The sequence below is a fragment of the Oryza sativa genome, chromosome 1, assembly GCF_034140825.1.
Source record: "Oryza sativa Japonica Group chromosome 1, ASM3414082v1".
Lineage (NCBI taxonomy): Eukaryota > Viridiplantae > Streptophyta > Magnoliopsida > Poales > Poaceae > Oryza > Oryza sativa.
This window is the reverse complement of record NC_089035.1, coordinates 23,872,669-23,889,186: the sequence shown is the minus strand read 5'-3', so window position 1 is coordinate 23,889,186 and position 16,518 is coordinate 23,872,669. Positions and strand designations below refer to the sequence as shown.

The 16,518-nt window shown below is 43.7% G+C and overlaps 2 protein-coding genes and 1 pseudogene across 2 annotated transcripts; all 3 read left to right on the top strand.

Moving 5' to 3' along the window:
• Positions 1-650: 650 nt before the first annotated feature.
• On the top strand, positions 651-1,481 carry LOC107277840 (uncharacterized). The gene has a single exon (XM_015792469.3). The coding sequence runs from the start codon at positions 730-732 to the stop codon at positions 1,150-1,152; it is 423 nt and encodes a 140-aa protein (XP_015647955.1). The 5' UTR covers positions 651-729; the 3' UTR covers positions 1,153-1,481.
• A 530-nt stretch (positions 1,482-2,011) lies between these two features.
• On the top strand, positions 2,012-3,460 carry LOC4326388 (actin cytoskeleton-regulatory complex protein pan-1). The gene is made up of 3 exons (XM_015780101.3): positions 2,012-2,166; positions 2,257-2,560; positions 2,834-3,460. Exons 1-3 carry the CDS (start codon positions 2,062-2,064, stop codon positions 3,181-3,183), a joined length of 759 nt encoding a protein of 252 aa, XP_015635587.1. The 5' UTR covers positions 2,012-2,061; the 3' UTR covers positions 3,184-3,460.
• An 8,284-nt stretch (positions 3,461-11,744) lies between these two features.
• On the top strand, positions 11,745-12,937 carry LOC9268018 (D-amino-acid oxidase-like; annotated as a pseudogene).
• Positions 12,938-16,518: the final 3,581 nt, after the last annotated feature.

Genomic DNA, 16,518 nt, shown 5'->3' with positions numbered 1-16,518 from the left:
GGTGAAGCCCACGCATATCAACCGCAATTGATGCATGTTCTTAAATAATAAACCATACCTGTGTCGGAGACACCACCAGGGCTGAGGGAGCTTAGGCTTCGGGAGGTCGTTGACCTCCTCAATTGTTGCCGCCTCCCGCGATAGGCTCACCGGGTATGTCAGCCGCCTTAAGCCCCCTTGCGATCTTCTCCATGCCGGCAAGCTGCTAGGGAAAAGAGGGGAGAGATGGAGAGATGGGCAAGAAAGGGGATAGGTGGGGAGAGGTGGAAGTCTACTTACGCGTGGGCTCTATATGTTTTCTTTTTTCTTTTTGCTAACTAGGATGTCACATCAGACAATACTTAACTTAACTTGGCACATCATATTGCCTTAGACAAACTTGAGTAGTTTTGCAAAGATAAGGGGTGGAGATTTTTGGTATTGCGATTTCAGGGACGTAAATTAAACTCGTCGTAAAGTTGAGGGATTGGCAAGTGGACTTATTCGCAGTTCTACTACCGTTACCAGGCCCCTTTTTGGGCCGTTCGGCCCACTACACCCCAATGTATTGTCGTGGGCCGTGAGACCAACCGGATCAGAGAAGCGTGCTGCGGTCAGCGTCACACCGAAACCATGACCTACACGGCTACACGCGCGCACGCCCCGCCTCGCCTCCGCTTTTCTTTCATAGCTTCGTCCATCCATGGCGCAGCCGTATCATCCTCAGTCCTCGCTAAGCTAGCTGCCTCCATGCCTGTGACAAGGGAGATCATCGCCGGAGCCGGAGCCGGATCGGCGGCGGCGGCGGCGGCTGTACTGGCGTTGCTGGTCGCGGCCGCCGGCGGTGACGAATTAGCGGCGGCGGTGGGTAGCAGCAGCAGCATCATGCCGCCCTGCTTCCACGCGTGCTTCGACCAGTGCGTGCAGCGCGAGGAGTACTGGTTCTGCCAGTTCTCCTGCTACCGCCGGTGCGGCGCCGGCGCCATCGCCATCGCCATCGCCGCCGGCCGCTTCTCCGGCACCGGCGACTGCGAGCACGCGTGCGCGCTGTCCATGTGCGGCCAGATCGACCCGGGCAGCAAGATGATGGCCGTGTGCCGCGACACGTGCGGCAAGAGCTACGCCGCCGCCGGGTGCCGCCGCCGGCCGACCAGCCTTACGGCGGCAGTGTGATTCAATATTTCGACCGCGACAAACAGGATTGCCTTAAGCATGACGAACATCTCGAATTAATTCTCGATATGATGTTAAAACACAAATCCATGCACAACATATTAACACAAATCCATGTATAATAATACTCTTGAGATGGCTAAATTATTGTCGGAGTTGTGCTCCAATTTGTAATAACGCAATTAATTACGCAAGGTATATATACATACCGCCGTTCGATCGAATCGAATTAACAGTCTTGTCTTGAGTCAACTATGACGTTTGTTTCTCGCTGATTATCTGCCATACAAATTACCATGCGGCTGATCTACTAAGTACTGACATGGATTAATCAACACGGTGGAAAACTAATTAAGTGCCCAGTTACTGTCACTTGAACACGGATTACTGCCTTGATCCCTAGCTACTTCTGTCAGACCGAATACCATAAACGAAAATGTTTAATGATTCTGTATGGGCTGCTTGGTGCTTTCTTGTGTAAGTGTTCTCTCATCATGACAGATCAAAACAAACTGGATTTAATCGATTCGAACTGATCAGCTGACACGAAGAGAGATCGATTACCCGCGCGAGCGACGCACGCGAATCTGTTCCCCGCGCGACGCCGCGACGCGAACAAAAGCGTGAATTCGCAAGCTGCATGCCCAGCTGCACCTCTCTGTCTCTCCGATCGCTCGAAACGAATTCAGTTTTCGAACATTCCGTGCACGGCGTCGAATCCCGGAGCCCTCGCCATCGCCCACGCCCTCGCGCGCACCCGGAACGCGTGACCCCCTCCTCCTCGCCGCCGGCGCGGCGCGCGTGCAATGCAAGCGCTAATGCGCGCGGCTATATATACCGCGCTCTCCTCACCGAAGCAAAGCCAACCCGTTCACACCTCACCGAGCGAGCAGCTAGCTAGCTGCGGCGATGGCCTCCAGAGCGGCGGCGGTCGCCGTCCTCCTCCTCGCCGTGGCGGCGGCGCCGCTCTTCGCCGCGGCGAGCGCGCATGGCCGAGGCTACCTTGGTGCCAAGGTACGTACCGACACCCCGACAAATTAATTGGTTGTCCACATTAAGACCAAATTTACTGATTAATTGTATCTGAATTCTTGTGTCGATTAGTCCTGGCCTCCTGACGGCAGCCTGAGCTCATCAAGCTCCGGCGAGGCTGCAGCGGCGGACGTCGACGACGGCCACACGGACTGGAAGTGCTACTCCTCCTGCATGAGCAAGTGCTGTCACCGCCACGACGACGACGACGACGACAAGGCCAATGCCAAGGCCAACGCCACCGCCGGCGCCGCCGCCGTCGGGCTCGACGATGACTACAAGTGCAAGAAGCAGTGCCTCGGCAACTGCTTCAAGGACGTGCCGGCCGTTTGCTACCACAAGTGCGTCGACGACTGGTGCGCGAAGCTGCCACCATGTACGTAATAAACTAACACTTCGCAACGATAATTCAAGCCTTAATCACACACACACACACACACACACACACACACACACACACACACACACACACACACACACACACACACACACACACACACACACACACACACACACACACACACACACACAAATATATATATATATATATATATATATATATATATATATATATATAGATATATAGCTCTGTAGTAATTAAGTTTAAATCTGTTCATCATGTGCTGCTTTTTCTTGTGTGCATCTGCAGATAGCTCCGCGAAGGTGCAGTGCTACAAGAAGTGCGGCGATAAATGCTTCCACCACGGCCCGAAGCCTGGGCCCAAGCCCAAGCCCAAGCCGAGCCCACCAAAACCCAAGCCTGGACCGAAGCCTAAGCCTCCCAAGCCTGGGCCGAAGCCGAAGCCTCCCAAGCCAGGGCCGAAGCCGAAGCCGAAGCCTCCAAAGCCAGGGCCGAAGCCGAAGCCGAAGCCGCCGAAGCCCGGGCCGAAGCCGAAGCCAGGGCCGCCACAGCCCTGGTGGCCTATACCATTCCCGAAGCCGCCGTGTCCCCCCGGCGCCGACGGGTCGTCGTCGGCGGTCGACGACAAGAACAACTGATCACACATCATACCTAAATTATACATATGATTAATTTGAGATCAAAGAATTTACAGAGTAAATACAGCCAGGGCGACGTCTCATTGCTGCAAATTAACTATTGTATAGATGGCATATGCACGGTAATTGTCAAGTGATCTATCTGTAAACCTGGCATATCAGCATATGCATGCCTACTCCTATGGATGAATTCTATACGTACTTTCGTTCAAAAAACAATTCTATATGTATTGAATTGGGGACCGTGCGTACACACACTAATACAGATCCTTCTATCTGTGACGGGCTCTAATATGCTTAGAAATAGCGGGCCGTCACAAGGAAGTCATCTCAATCGGGCCGAAAAGTGCCCGATTGAGATATGGTCGCACGGACATGTTGGATGGGTATAAAACTTAAGCCCATCACGGATGACACCTATTAGTAACGGGCCACAACTTTAGGCCCGATTGAGATAGCATTCCATATCTCAAACGGGCCTCAAGTTGTGGCCCGTCACAAATGACCATCATCTGTGACGTGCACCAACTTGAGGCCCGTTTGAGATAACAACTAGGCCCGTCACATATGACTTATCAGTGACGGTCTATATACTTAATCTCTATCGAGCATTAACTAAAGTCCATCACCGATGACTATTTTTCCATTTTTCATATGAAATGTTTATATTTGTAAGTTGACTATAGCAAAATAATTTAGTGCAGTATAATAATTCATTTTATGAGTCAAAATAATTTTACGGGTAGTAAATGATTTCAAATAGAAAAAATGTCAACAACAAAGTTGTATAACTTATCAATATTTACAACTTTTAGTTTGGTCATTTTTCAATATAACATTTTTTTGAACAGTTTGAATTTGAATTTAAAAATATGACAACTTCAAACAACATTTTCAAATACTAAATGATTTCAATTGAAAAAGTCATCAACAACAAAGTTGAATAACTCATCAAGATCTAAAACTTTTATTTTTGTTATTTCTTCATCCGACGAAATGTTAGTAATATTATTCACAAATTTTACATATATGTGTTATAGTTTATAAAACCAGATAAGAGATATGTCAATTTTGTAAACAATGTTACTATCACTTTGTCGTATGAAGAAATAAACAAAATAAAAGTTTTAGATCTTGATGAGTTATTCAACTTTGTTGTTGATGACTTTTTCAGTTGATATCATTTAGTATTTGAAAATGTTATTTGAAGTTGTCATATTTTTAAATTCAAATTCAAACGGTTCAAAAAATATTATATAGAAAAATGACCAAAATAAAAGTTATAGATTTTGATGAGTTATACAACTTTGTTGTTGATAACTTTTTCAATTGAAGTCGTTCACTGATCTAAAATTCTATTTGAACTTTTCAAAGTTTGAATTTTAAATTTCAAATTGTTTCAATAGAGTCAGATGGAGAAATGACCAAAATAAAAATTTTGCGCCTCGATGAGTTCTACAACTTTGGTTTTGGTGACTTTTCCATTTAAAATCATTTAATAACTCTAATTTGACATCCTGGCCTAGGGCATAATAGGATTAATAGAATACTCGTACCAACATGTTACAACTACTTTTCTGGAAGCCAATCTCCAAAGAACTTTGACGTTAAGTATGCTTGGTCTAGAGCAATTTCGGGATGTAACTTATGCTATAGTTAATGCCCGTCACAGATGACTCATCTGTGACGGGCATCCAACCGGGAAGTTTGAACTTCCCGTGTGGGGTGCACACGAGTGAGGGCTAGCCAAAAAATAAAATTTATTTATTTTTGGATTATACTCATCTGTGACGGGCATTAACTTATGCTATAGTTAATGCCCGACATTAACTTATGCTATAGTTAATGCCCGTCACAGATAAGGGTCATCTGTGACGGGCGCTAGTTGTAGCCTGATTGAGATAGGTCATCTGTGACGGGCTATAGTTTGACTGGTCGTCTGGGTCAAAGCTATCGGTGACGGGCTTTACTTAGGGCCCGATTGAGATAGAATCATCCGTGACGGCCGTTTGCCCGATTGAGATAACTCTTCACATCAGTGACTTCTAGCCTATGACGGACGCCATGCCCGATTGAGATGGGGCTTACCGCCCGATTGAGATGAGGGTATCCGTTCTAGTGACACATTATGTATAAAACAACATTCAGTTTGAATTTGTTGGTCTTTTATTACTGATGACTTATTATATTACTAACTAGGAAAGTAGCCTGCGCGTATGCGACGCGCGGGCATTTATATCGTTGAAAGGTAAGATTATACTTTATTCAGAAATTGTCTCATAAATAGCAAACTATAAATTGAACAATGCCCTTTAAAAATAATTCAGGGGTCCTTTTTTAAAACATATATAAAAAAAATATTCATCGACTCTTGAATAAAAGATGGATTAAGCTCATACGACTTTTGCATTGGGTAAATATTAAACTATCGCTAGCTAATTATCAAGCATATCATTTGTACACATACCATGCTAATATAGCTACAAGCAAAAATTGCAAGATCAAGAAAGTCAAAATTCTTGTGATTGAATGCCTTGAAGGCATATGACAAACAAATTTAGGGTAAATTAAAAGTTGGATTTTGTTTCTCCTGTATATAAGTTCAAGAACTTCATATTTTCTTTATAGTTCTGAAGAACTTTAAAGAGTTTTGGTGCACACAAATCATCTACACAAATCACTTTGCTTGGTAGTGTAAAATATCAACATTGTTTGAAGCTAATTTCTTTTGTTTTCTCATGGTTGTTTTCATTGAAAAAATATTTGTTTAAAATAAGACCATAAGTATATAAATTTAATTAGTATGGGTAGTTTACTTACAAATTTTGAAGTGTTTTGTAGTAAAGTTTATTTCTATCATGTAGTCTGGTTATATCAAGAATATAGTTTTGTTCCACAAGTTCAATATGATTTACAACACCAGAATTTGTAAAAATTTATAAAAACTGCTTACAATTTTTGGTTTGTCTAATTTGATTTTTTAAATTCAAATAAGTACATAATCTCCTTCTTAACGGTGTCTCTGTCATTATTCATAATTAAAAAAACTCCTTGAATAACTGACACGTCATGTCGTCACTCAATCATATATATATATATGTGTGTGTGTGTGTGTGTGTGTGAACTATTTGCCATTATTCTCGGTCCATTGATTCCTCAGTGGTATCCTCTACTCACCCATCATCTTATGGTAGTCGTATAGATCATATTTTATCTAATTTATCTACTTATTTAGTTTACATATGGACAACACCACATTGTTCCACCCTTGTGCATGGGACATGGGGTCTAAGATGTTTTTTTTCCCAAAGAAAGTTCTTAATTAACACATGTAATTAGATATCTAGATACGGGTGCCCCTAATGGGCGGGTGATCGTTCCCAGCGATCAACCCGCCCTCCCCCCATACTCTTCTCCCTTCTCTCCTTTCATCATAAATTTCAAAAAAAAAACAAAGTTAGTAAAAAATAGAAAAAAATCTAATACTTTCATTCATGTGCATAGACTTTATATCATAAACTTTGCACGCATAAACTTTATGTATAGAAATATTCTATATATATATATAATATTTGAATTTGAATTTGAATTTGAATCGAATATATAAACTTTTGACTTATAAACATTTGCTCTACAAAATTTAGGTGGATAAACATTAGATGTGTAAACTTTAGGTGTATAAACTTACTAAAAGAGGAAAATAATGCACGCATAAACTTTATGTATAGAAATATTCTATATATAAAATATTTAAATCCAAATTTAAATTTGAATCGGGTATATAAACTTTTAAGAGTAAATTGCACCCACAATACATAAATTTGGCGGGTCGATGCGATATCGTGCAAGAACTTGAGAATTGAACATTCAAGTACGACAACTTGACAAGTGGGTGCGTTCTAGTACAAGAACTTGACAATTTAGTATTTTGGTGCATCAACTTAGCTAAGCATATATAAGTATGCCATTATATAGTAATCCTACCGATATTACCTTATAATATTGAATTTAATCTTTAAGAATTATACTACATATCCAATTTACATCCAATTAACTTTAAAGATTTTTTGTTTTCTTCACCTTCCCAAATCTCAACCGAAATATAATAATTTTTACATCCAGTTTAATTGACTTTTAGTTATTAGTTATTATAATAAAAATATAAATATGCTTATATACAAATCCACGTTAGTATATTGTCAAAATAAGTACTTAAAAAATAAATATGTATAAAAAAGTGCTCCAAATAAATAAGTTGTTGCATAACTTCTTAACTTATTGTATCAAAATCGTGCATATCTTACAAGTTGTTGCATTTATGCAATCACTTATAAAGTTTTTATACTCCCTCCGTTTCATAATGTAAGACTTTCTAGTATTGCTTATATATATATATATATATATATATATATATATATATATATATATATATATATATATATATATATATATATATATATATATATATATATATATATATATATATATATATATATATATATATATATATATATATATATATATATATATGTCTAGCTTGAAATGTCAAAAATGTAAGCTAGCTCCTTGCTGCCACCAAATGGCCAAAGCCAATCTGTCACACCCTGAAAATTTTAAAATTTATAAATTGTTGTTTAAATGGAATTTCTAGAAATAATTTTAAAAGTCTTGAAGAGAAGATCTTGTTTTAATTAATAAATTCCAATATAAAATGGGGCCAGATAAAATTTCATTAAATACTTTGCTTAATTCTATAATTCCTAGATTTTTCTGGGATTTATTTGAGCTAAGGAAGTATTTTTAATAAATGGAATTGCATTTAAGAAATAATTTAAATTGAAAAAGGTTTTAAAAAGTCTCTTTTGGCTTTGGGCCGAAAGTCGGCCCAAAACCCCTCTCTCTCTCCTCGGCCCAGTTCGGCCCAGTCCGCAGCCGCCCGCGCGCGCGCCCTCGCTCGCTGACAGGTGGGGCCCACCTGTCGGACCCATCGTCTACCTTCGGCCGCCGCCGCCCGAAACCCTAGTTTCGCGCCGCCGCCGTTCCTTTCCAAATCCGGCCGTTCCTTTCCTTCTCCGGCCGAATTGTTTGAGGGGAAACAATCTCCGGGATCTCCTCTACCTTTTCTCCTTTGGAATCTTTGGCTAAATCGTTTTGGAAGTTCGTGGAATCGAGTTCGATTCGGATCGACCTCTTTCCTTCAAGCCGCGAGTTTCCTTCGCCGTTGCCGCCGTCGTGGGCCTTCGCCGCCGCCTCCGAGCCCCTTTAAAAGGACCCCCGGTGTCTCCTCTACCCGTCGCCACCCTTGCCTTCGCTTCTAGTCGTCGGAATCGCTCTAGCGCCGTGTGCCCTAGCTTCGCCGTCGCCGCCGCCGCTCCAGCCGTGCGCCGCCGTCGTTTCAGCCGTCGCCGTCGCTCGGGAAGACCACCGTCGTGCTCGCCAAGTCGTCGCCGTCCTCGTCCGCCCCTTCGCCGTCGCCGGAGATCACCGGAGCAGCTTCGCCGTTGTCGACCCGAAGGTTCCCGCCGTTTCCTCCTCGTCGCCGTCGCCGTCTGTTGGTCTTCCGCCGCCGTTTTGGTCACCGGTGAGTTCGCCGTGTTGTCCTCTACATCTTGGTGCCCTCCGTTTGCGTCCTAGCGCCGCCGTTTGCCGGTGAGTGTGCGCCGCCCGAGCCGTCCGCTCCGCCGAGCCGCCGCCGCTGTCGGTGACGTCACCGCTGACGTCATCGGGGTCGTCCGCCGTGAGCCGCCGTGGACCCGATCGATCTCGGCCGTCCGTTTTGGATTGGTTCGATCTCGGCCGTCCGTTCTTGTGAACCGTCGCCCGTGCGCCCGGTCCACCAAACCCTAGCCCGCTGACGCAATAAACCCTCTTTTCCTTTTCAAAAATAATTCATTATTGCGTCATAATTCAATTTTAACCGATATAAGTGTTTTAATCCGATTTAATCTTTAAAAATTCATAACTAATTCATCTTAGCTCCGATTTAGTTGGTTCAAGTCTCTAAATTTTTCTAAAATTGAGATCTACACATTAAAAATATCCAAATGTACTGTTCATGCTTGTTTATGTGCTGTTTTGGTGATTTTGCTCTTTTCTGCTTAGATTCCGTCGTTTCCGGAGAGTCCGTTTTCGCAGAAGAAGAGTTTGAAGAGTTCCAAGGCCAGCAAGGCAAGTCACACAGATCCCAAACAACCCTTTGAGCATGTTGATCCTATTTAAAGCTATTGTTTCTATTCAACTATTGCATCTATTTTCGAATGTCATTGGGTGGAATTGACCTATTCTTTGTTATGGCCCTTTTGTATTTGATTACCTTATTCCTTGATACCTTGGGTTATTACAATTTGACTAGTTGAGCTTTATTTATAATGGTTCAACTAGATATTAGATATAATTGCTTAGCCCTGCTTAGAAACATTAGTACACATTCGGGATAACTAATGACTCACTAATATTTCATGATGGTTTCATGATAGTTCACGATGGTCAATCGTGATTAGTTAATTAATTAATGTGCCAACTAAAACCTGGTAATGGTGGGTTGTGAGCACATGGTTTTGTTGGTCGTGCTCATGACAATTAAGGACCGGTTCACGAGTTTCGGTTGTGAAACATTAACTGTGCCAACCACAAGCCAGCATGGGCAACGGCTTTATCTTTTGTATAGCATGGTTCATTGCGGGGCACCAGACTGAGAAGTGGCGGAGATAAGCCCACGGGGGTCGCTGGGGAGTCCATGCCTTGTTTATAAGGGGGTGATTATGATCCAGGAAGGTGCGCTGCAGTGGATTGTGTTATGCGAGGGGTATTGTCACAACTCCTTTCCGAGATACCGTGGTGGTATTGAGGCACATGGTGACATGATGTGGGGTTGTGTCTTGTGGGTACAGTGGTACACCTCTGATCAGAGTAAAACTATTCGAATAGCCGTGCCCGCGGTTATGGGCGGGTCTAACAATGTCTTTCGTGATTAGTCTCACACCTCTCATCATTGTAAAAGATGCTTAAACTGGTAATAATTTGATTAGCTCCTGGTTTGGAATGGTACATTCCTGGTTTGGAGATAGAACTGTGCAGCCGGGATGGTTGTTCAGAATGGTTGGGCCTATACAACAGGGTATGTTGTATAGCGTTGGAATTAATATTGTTTAATTACTTAACTGTTTATTAAATTCTCAAATGTTTGCTAAATGCTGCTTTTGCAAATGCAACCCTATTATGCCATCCTTTGTTATCCTGTGCACTTGCATATTTGCTGCGTGGCTTGCTGAGTATGTCATATACTCACCTTGCAATCATTCATCAGAGGAAGAGTTCTACAATGAGGCTGATGGTGTGGAGGATTAGGTGTAGCCTTGGTCAAGCTGCCTGTGGAGTGGAGCCGTCTGCGCCGTTTATTTATTTTCCGCTGCTTAGATCTTTATTGATTGAGAGGAACTATCTACCTCTGTAATGACATTTTATTCGCTTATTAATTAGAGTAATATTTGTACTCTATTATCAATTTGTTATTGTGTGCCTCGGCTGATTCCTGGACGAGGGTTCACACACATGTAAGCGTTTGGAATTTTGGATAGAAATTCCGGGCGTGACACAATCGGACGCGGCTTGCCTGCTCCCTCGTTCTGCTCCCATCCGTACTACAGCATACGTGGCGGCATCTGTCCCGTTCGTAGCTTTTTTCCGTTGTCCCACACTTGAGAGTACGATTCGTTGAATACCGTCATTATTGGTGGGTTATCATCATCCATTAGGTAACTAACCATTTAATTATAGCTATATATGAATGTGTTTTGGATGGATAATATTTACACTTGACGCCAACATTAGTCGCTAGACTCTATTTCAACAGAAGCATCATCCCCAACAATTTTTTTTTCACTTAATCATACACCATCAGGACACCAATATCCACCCCAAAATAGTAGTACTAAGGAACGACAGATATTGTTTCCAACATACCTGATGCATCGGACGCTTAAAACGTAAGATAAGTTACTCGTGTTCTTTGCAATTCTCTCGTTTAACCTCGGATTTTACTCAGCAGCGAACTTGCAGTGCAGTAGGTATAACACATCCATGCTAGTGTACTGCTCACTTGCAGGACTACCAGCAATAGCAACGTCGTCTCCGGCCGCTGCATGCCTCGACGACGCCCAGCGTGCCTTCCCGCGCGTCCACCCCGACCGACCAGCTCGCCAACTCGTCCACGCACTACCACCGTCGCTCCATAGCTTGAGGGCGCCACCGAACGAGCTCTTGTTTATCGTCGACTTGTTTAGGGAGACCGTGGCCGCTGGCTCGGCCAGGGCGCGGTTCTCGTTTGGGCCGCCTCTGACGCATCAACTATGAGGATTAGATTTATCTTCCCTGGCAACTAATGGGCATATGTGGAGCTCAATGGGAAACAGCAAGGGGATAAAGGAGTCTGGAAGAGGAAGTAGCTGGGAGAGGAAGAAAAATGTCCGCTTTTTTTTTTCCTGTTTGGTGGAACGGGATTCACGGGATTTACAGGGATCGTACTTCAGGTGTGGGCCAACGGAAAAAAGCTAGGAACGGAGCAGATGCTGCCACGTATGCGGGAGTACGGATGGGAGGATGGAGCAAGGCAAGCCGCGTCCATATATGCAAGCCAAACGGACAGGGGCAGTATAGCCATTTCAATTAGAATATTTCCTTATAAATTGCCACACGGCACCCCAGTCTCCACCCACCCGGACCTCGCCGCCGCCGCCTCTCCGGCGCCGCACCCGAAGCTCTCTCATTGGGTCGACCCGGCCGCGTCCGCCGCGCCGCCACGGGAGCTCGCGACAGCGGACACCACCGCGCAGGTTCACCCGGGTTCCTTTACCAAGGCCGTCCTCGCCGCGTCTGACGCCGAGGTGGTCATCGGCGAGGTGAAGCGCGTCGTCGTCCGGGACGGCCGCGTCATCGGGGTCGAGGTCAAGGGCCGCGGCGTGGTGGACGCCGACGCCGTGGTGTTCGCGCTCGGGCCATGGTCGGGGGTTCGAGATGGTCAGGGAGGTGTTCGACGTGTCCGGGCTCAAGGGGCACAGCGTCGTGCTCCGGCCGCGTGAGCCCGACAAGATGACGCCGCACGCGCTGTTCCTCAGCTACCAACCGGAGCCCGGCGCCAAGATGCTCGCCCCGGAGATCTACCCGCGGCCCACCGGTGCACCGCCATTGCCACTGCCCCTTAATCTCAAATGCTAAATCGATCCATGTGAACTAACTAGCCACCATTAATATATTGAATTATGTGTTGCACCAGGGGGAGGTGTACATTTGTGGGATAACCAAGGACGAAGAGGTGCCCAATGATCCGGCGACGATCACCGGTGATCCGGACTCGATCGCGGCGCTGCACGAGATCGCCGGGAGGGTGTCCAGCCAGCTGAAGAGGGAGGAAGGCGCGGAGGTGGTGGCGGAGCAGGCTTGCTACATGCCGTGCACCAGTGACGGGTTGCCGGTGATCGGAGAGATGCCTGGGGTGAAGGGTTGCTACGTCGCCACCGGGCACGGCGGGTGGGGAATCCTCAACGCTCCGGCCACCGGCGCTGCGCTCGCGGAGCTCATCCTCAACGGCAGTGCCAGCATCTTCGATCTCTCGCCGTTCAGCCCAGCAAGGTTTCTCAACAAGAGGAGTAACTAAGCGTGGAGCTTAGTGTAAGACTGTGAGGACTGAGAGAACAAACATGCACAACAATGTACTGATGAATAATAAATAAATAAATCATGAACACTTGCATGAGAACAGCTTTCAGATGCAGTCAACTGCAGAGAATTCATCACTCTCCAGAAGAGAATAGTAGAGAAAAATTCAGTACCCAAAATGAGTGATTCCATAGAACGTACATCTGCCATCCTATTCTGTGTTCTGCTCAGAATGTAACTCAGAGATAACTGTGCCTTACAACGAAATTTGCCTCCACAAAACTCATTCAGTTCCACAAATCAAGTAGACCCTAATCTAACTACAGAACTGAACATCCTTTGCCAGCATTGCAAGTATATCAGAGAGTATGTGAGATTTCGTCCCAATTTAAACTAATACTGGAGTTGGTTCTAAACCACTGCTATCCAAACATATGCCATCATATTTTAGTCCAAGTATAGGGTTGCCTTCTTCACCGCTTTAAACGAAGTTTGCAGCCTCCAATCCCTTTGTTTCCTGTTCAATGACCTTCCTTTCCCAGCTGCAGCTCGGTTCTCCTTGACATCTGCCAAGCTTCCTGATGCAATGTTCTGCCTGAATGTCAACAGACTTGAGCAAGAAGATGCCATTCTTCCGCAGGATCTGCTTCAGGACAAGGTCGTCGCCTTCAACAAGGTATTGCACTCTGATGGCCATATCTTTGAAACGATCCAGATCCTCGGGCACCTCTAGAAGTCGCTCTGCTCCTGGTGATGAGACCTGAAATGAGCAAATCGGTTCTCAGTAAGTTGCTCTGAAATGCAGATGCAACTAATCAGGAATGTGAGTAAGAAATTTGATTGGGTGACTTGCCTCGATATCCAGGTCCAGGGGTATTTCGCCTTGTTCGATTATCTCATCCAGTTTCTGCTTGTAGAGTTTATTGAAACTCTCGATTTTCTCAATATCAGGGCAGCCATATCTGTCAAGGAGAAAAGGAAAATGCACAGGATTTTCATATGATTGCTTAACTATGTTATCAGTACCAGGTCAGATGATACGGATATTTCTGGTGGTATCTGGAGTTTTCACAAGTGTGATGCAACATGGGATGGTCCAAAAAAGAGACAGGATCCAATCATGCTGTCAATCAGCAGGTTATATTCACTGAACCACTGAAGCATGGAAAGCATGCTACTCCTAAAATGATGGGCAATTTGACATGGTATTTTTCAGGCATTAATTAACTAGTGCAAGAGTGATGAGATGAGCCAATCATCAATTAATCATTTAATCAATCAATACTTTGAGATAAATCTAGAGATTATATAAGAGAAAAAATTAGAGAAAAGAAAACATCTCCTCTAACAGATTCTAGAAGCTTCCCAACTGGGTAGAGTGGTATCTATCTGGTGCCTTGAAATTATATAAATTTGCCCTCTTTCAATCGATGATAATTGGAATGATTAAGGAGAAAAGAATCTAGAAAATAAATTTAGGAATAAAAAATATCAACATAAAGAACTCTAAATAGGATGCACGGGTTACACAATGCTCATGCCAACATAAGGGCAAGTTTTATACTAGGGGTAGTTGTCACATCTAATTTTATCCATATAAAATAAGATGTGATATATATAATACACCACATATATACTACCTCTTAGCATGCTAACCCAAATGATTTTATTTTATTAGTTTGTCCAATCTCATCTTTCTTCCATCTCTTTTTTCTTAGGGTTTGTGTGAAGGTTGTCTCTTGTATGAGAGGTGGCTCATATTTTCTTTCCTAAAATAATGGGCAATTTGACATGGCAGTTTTCAGTCATTAACTGATGTTGAGCAATGAGATCAACCAACAAAGTATGTACAGCATGTCCAAGTTCACGAACATCAGAACGGCTAACACTTCAAGATCAGGGTATCCTATAGGAAACAATCTAAGCAAGCACAAATAAACAAATACTATTTTAATCTCATCCTTACAACCAATAATAGAATCAATTAAATCTTACATTGCCTCGCATAGTCAACTCCAGTGGCTAAAATTTGATCAATCTATGCTAGGTCTTAGGCTTCTGAAAAGAATTGCAAAACTTGCTCTACGCAAAAGAACCACAGCTATTCCTTAAATACATTCTATCATGTGCATTGTTGCTATGGTGGCTTGCTGAGTTGGTACTCACCCTTGCAATATACAAACTTAATCAGAGGTCGGAGATGAAGCTTCGGAGGATCTCTACGCTTACTACCAGGAGGGTGATGAAGACAATGGCACTCAGTAGATCTAGTTACGATCGTTGTCTATGGCAATGGTGTGCCGCTGCCTTAACTCCGCTGCGGGGCGAGCAGCGGGCAGAAACGTTTCGTTTCTTTGTGCGCTGATGTTTGCTACTTTGCTGGGCCTTTGTTTGCTGCCGATGTGGACAACGAAGCAGGCCCATTGGCCCAACCGCCCAAGAATACTAGGAGGCGGACAGCCGGGAGTCTGACTGGGAATCGCAATCGCTTGTTGCCGCCGTCGCCGCGTCGCTTCAGTTTCAGTTCATCGCCTCATCGCATCGGCTGATCGCCTCCTCTCGTCGACAGTCGAATCGTCTCCTGCCGGGACACCGCCGGACGCCGCCACGGTAATCACTCCGATACACCAGTTGGTTCCATCGATCTCTCACACATTAGCAACTATATCCTGTTGAATCAGACAATCAGTTGTTACGAGTAGTAATGCTAAACTAGCTCGTAATATCTGTAGCTACCCAGATTGCGCCATGGAAGAGGAAGAGCCATCTAATAATCGCCGACGCCGACTGCACCCAATTTCAAAAGCTACCCAGATTGGTTAGTGCTTCTTTATATACTATAATCATCCAAATATCCACTTATTATCATTATTTTACAATATCTATATGTTAATTAATGCATTGTACCATTATTTTATTATGTATGTGTGTTTTCTTATACAACTAGAGTACTAGACTAGTACTTAGTCCGTAGTAAGTTCGCCATAGGTGAATTTTTATCCTGGCTTCGCCACTGGTCAAGTCTACACAAAATAGAGTCACTGTGCACTCTTCTCTAAATAATAATTAAAAATATGTTTATTTTTTAGTATTATTTTCATATCATATGTTATCAAGAATAGTAGCTATACTTAACAAAAATAGTCTGATAACTACATACAGAGACGTGCAAGGTCGGAGAATAGATAAGGAAACAAAAACCGTGTAGGAGATGGAAAAAAAAAATCGATGGATCCTATCCAACCCAAGTGTCCATCAATTTTATCTCGCGTTGAGTCAGATGGTTTTTCGGAGCGGTTCTTGTTATAAACGACATTTTTTTCTCTCGTGTTGAGTCGGACGGTTTTCTCTAACCTTGTTTTAGAAATGGTGGTTCTTTTTTCTCGTGTTGAGTCAAACGGTTTTCTTGAACCTTTTTTAGAAACAACAGTTTTTTCTCGCGTTGAATATGATTTTTTTCGATCTGGTTTTTTTTATAAATGGTGTTTTTTTATAGTTTTTTTCGGAGCATCTTGTTTTTTATAAACGGTGTTTTTTTCATGCGCGGTTTTCTTTAACCATTTTTTAAAAATGGCACATTTCTTTCCGACAGTTTTTCTTAGCATGTTTTTTGTTGCTTTTTTTTTTACAGATGACATCACATTCTCTTCTTCTCTCTCCCAAACCCCTCTCCCGGTGACG

Coding starts and splice junctions, on each gene's coding strand:
- LOC107277840 (XM_015792469.3), top strand. CDS start 730: ATGCCTGTGACAAGGGAGATCATCGCCGGAGCCGGAGCCGGATCGGCG.
- LOC4326388 (XM_015780101.3), top strand. CDS start 2,062: ATGGCCTCCAGAGCGGCGGCGGTCGCCGTCCTCCTCCTCGCCGTGGCG. Junction 2,167..2,256: donor GAGGCTACCTTGGTGCCAAG/GTACGTACCGAC, acceptor TGTGTCGATTAG/TCCTGGCCTCCTGACGGCAG. Junction 2,561..2,833: donor GTGCGCGAAGCTGCCACCAT/GTACGTAATAAA, acceptor GTGCATCTGCAG/ATAGCTCCGCGAAGGTGCAG.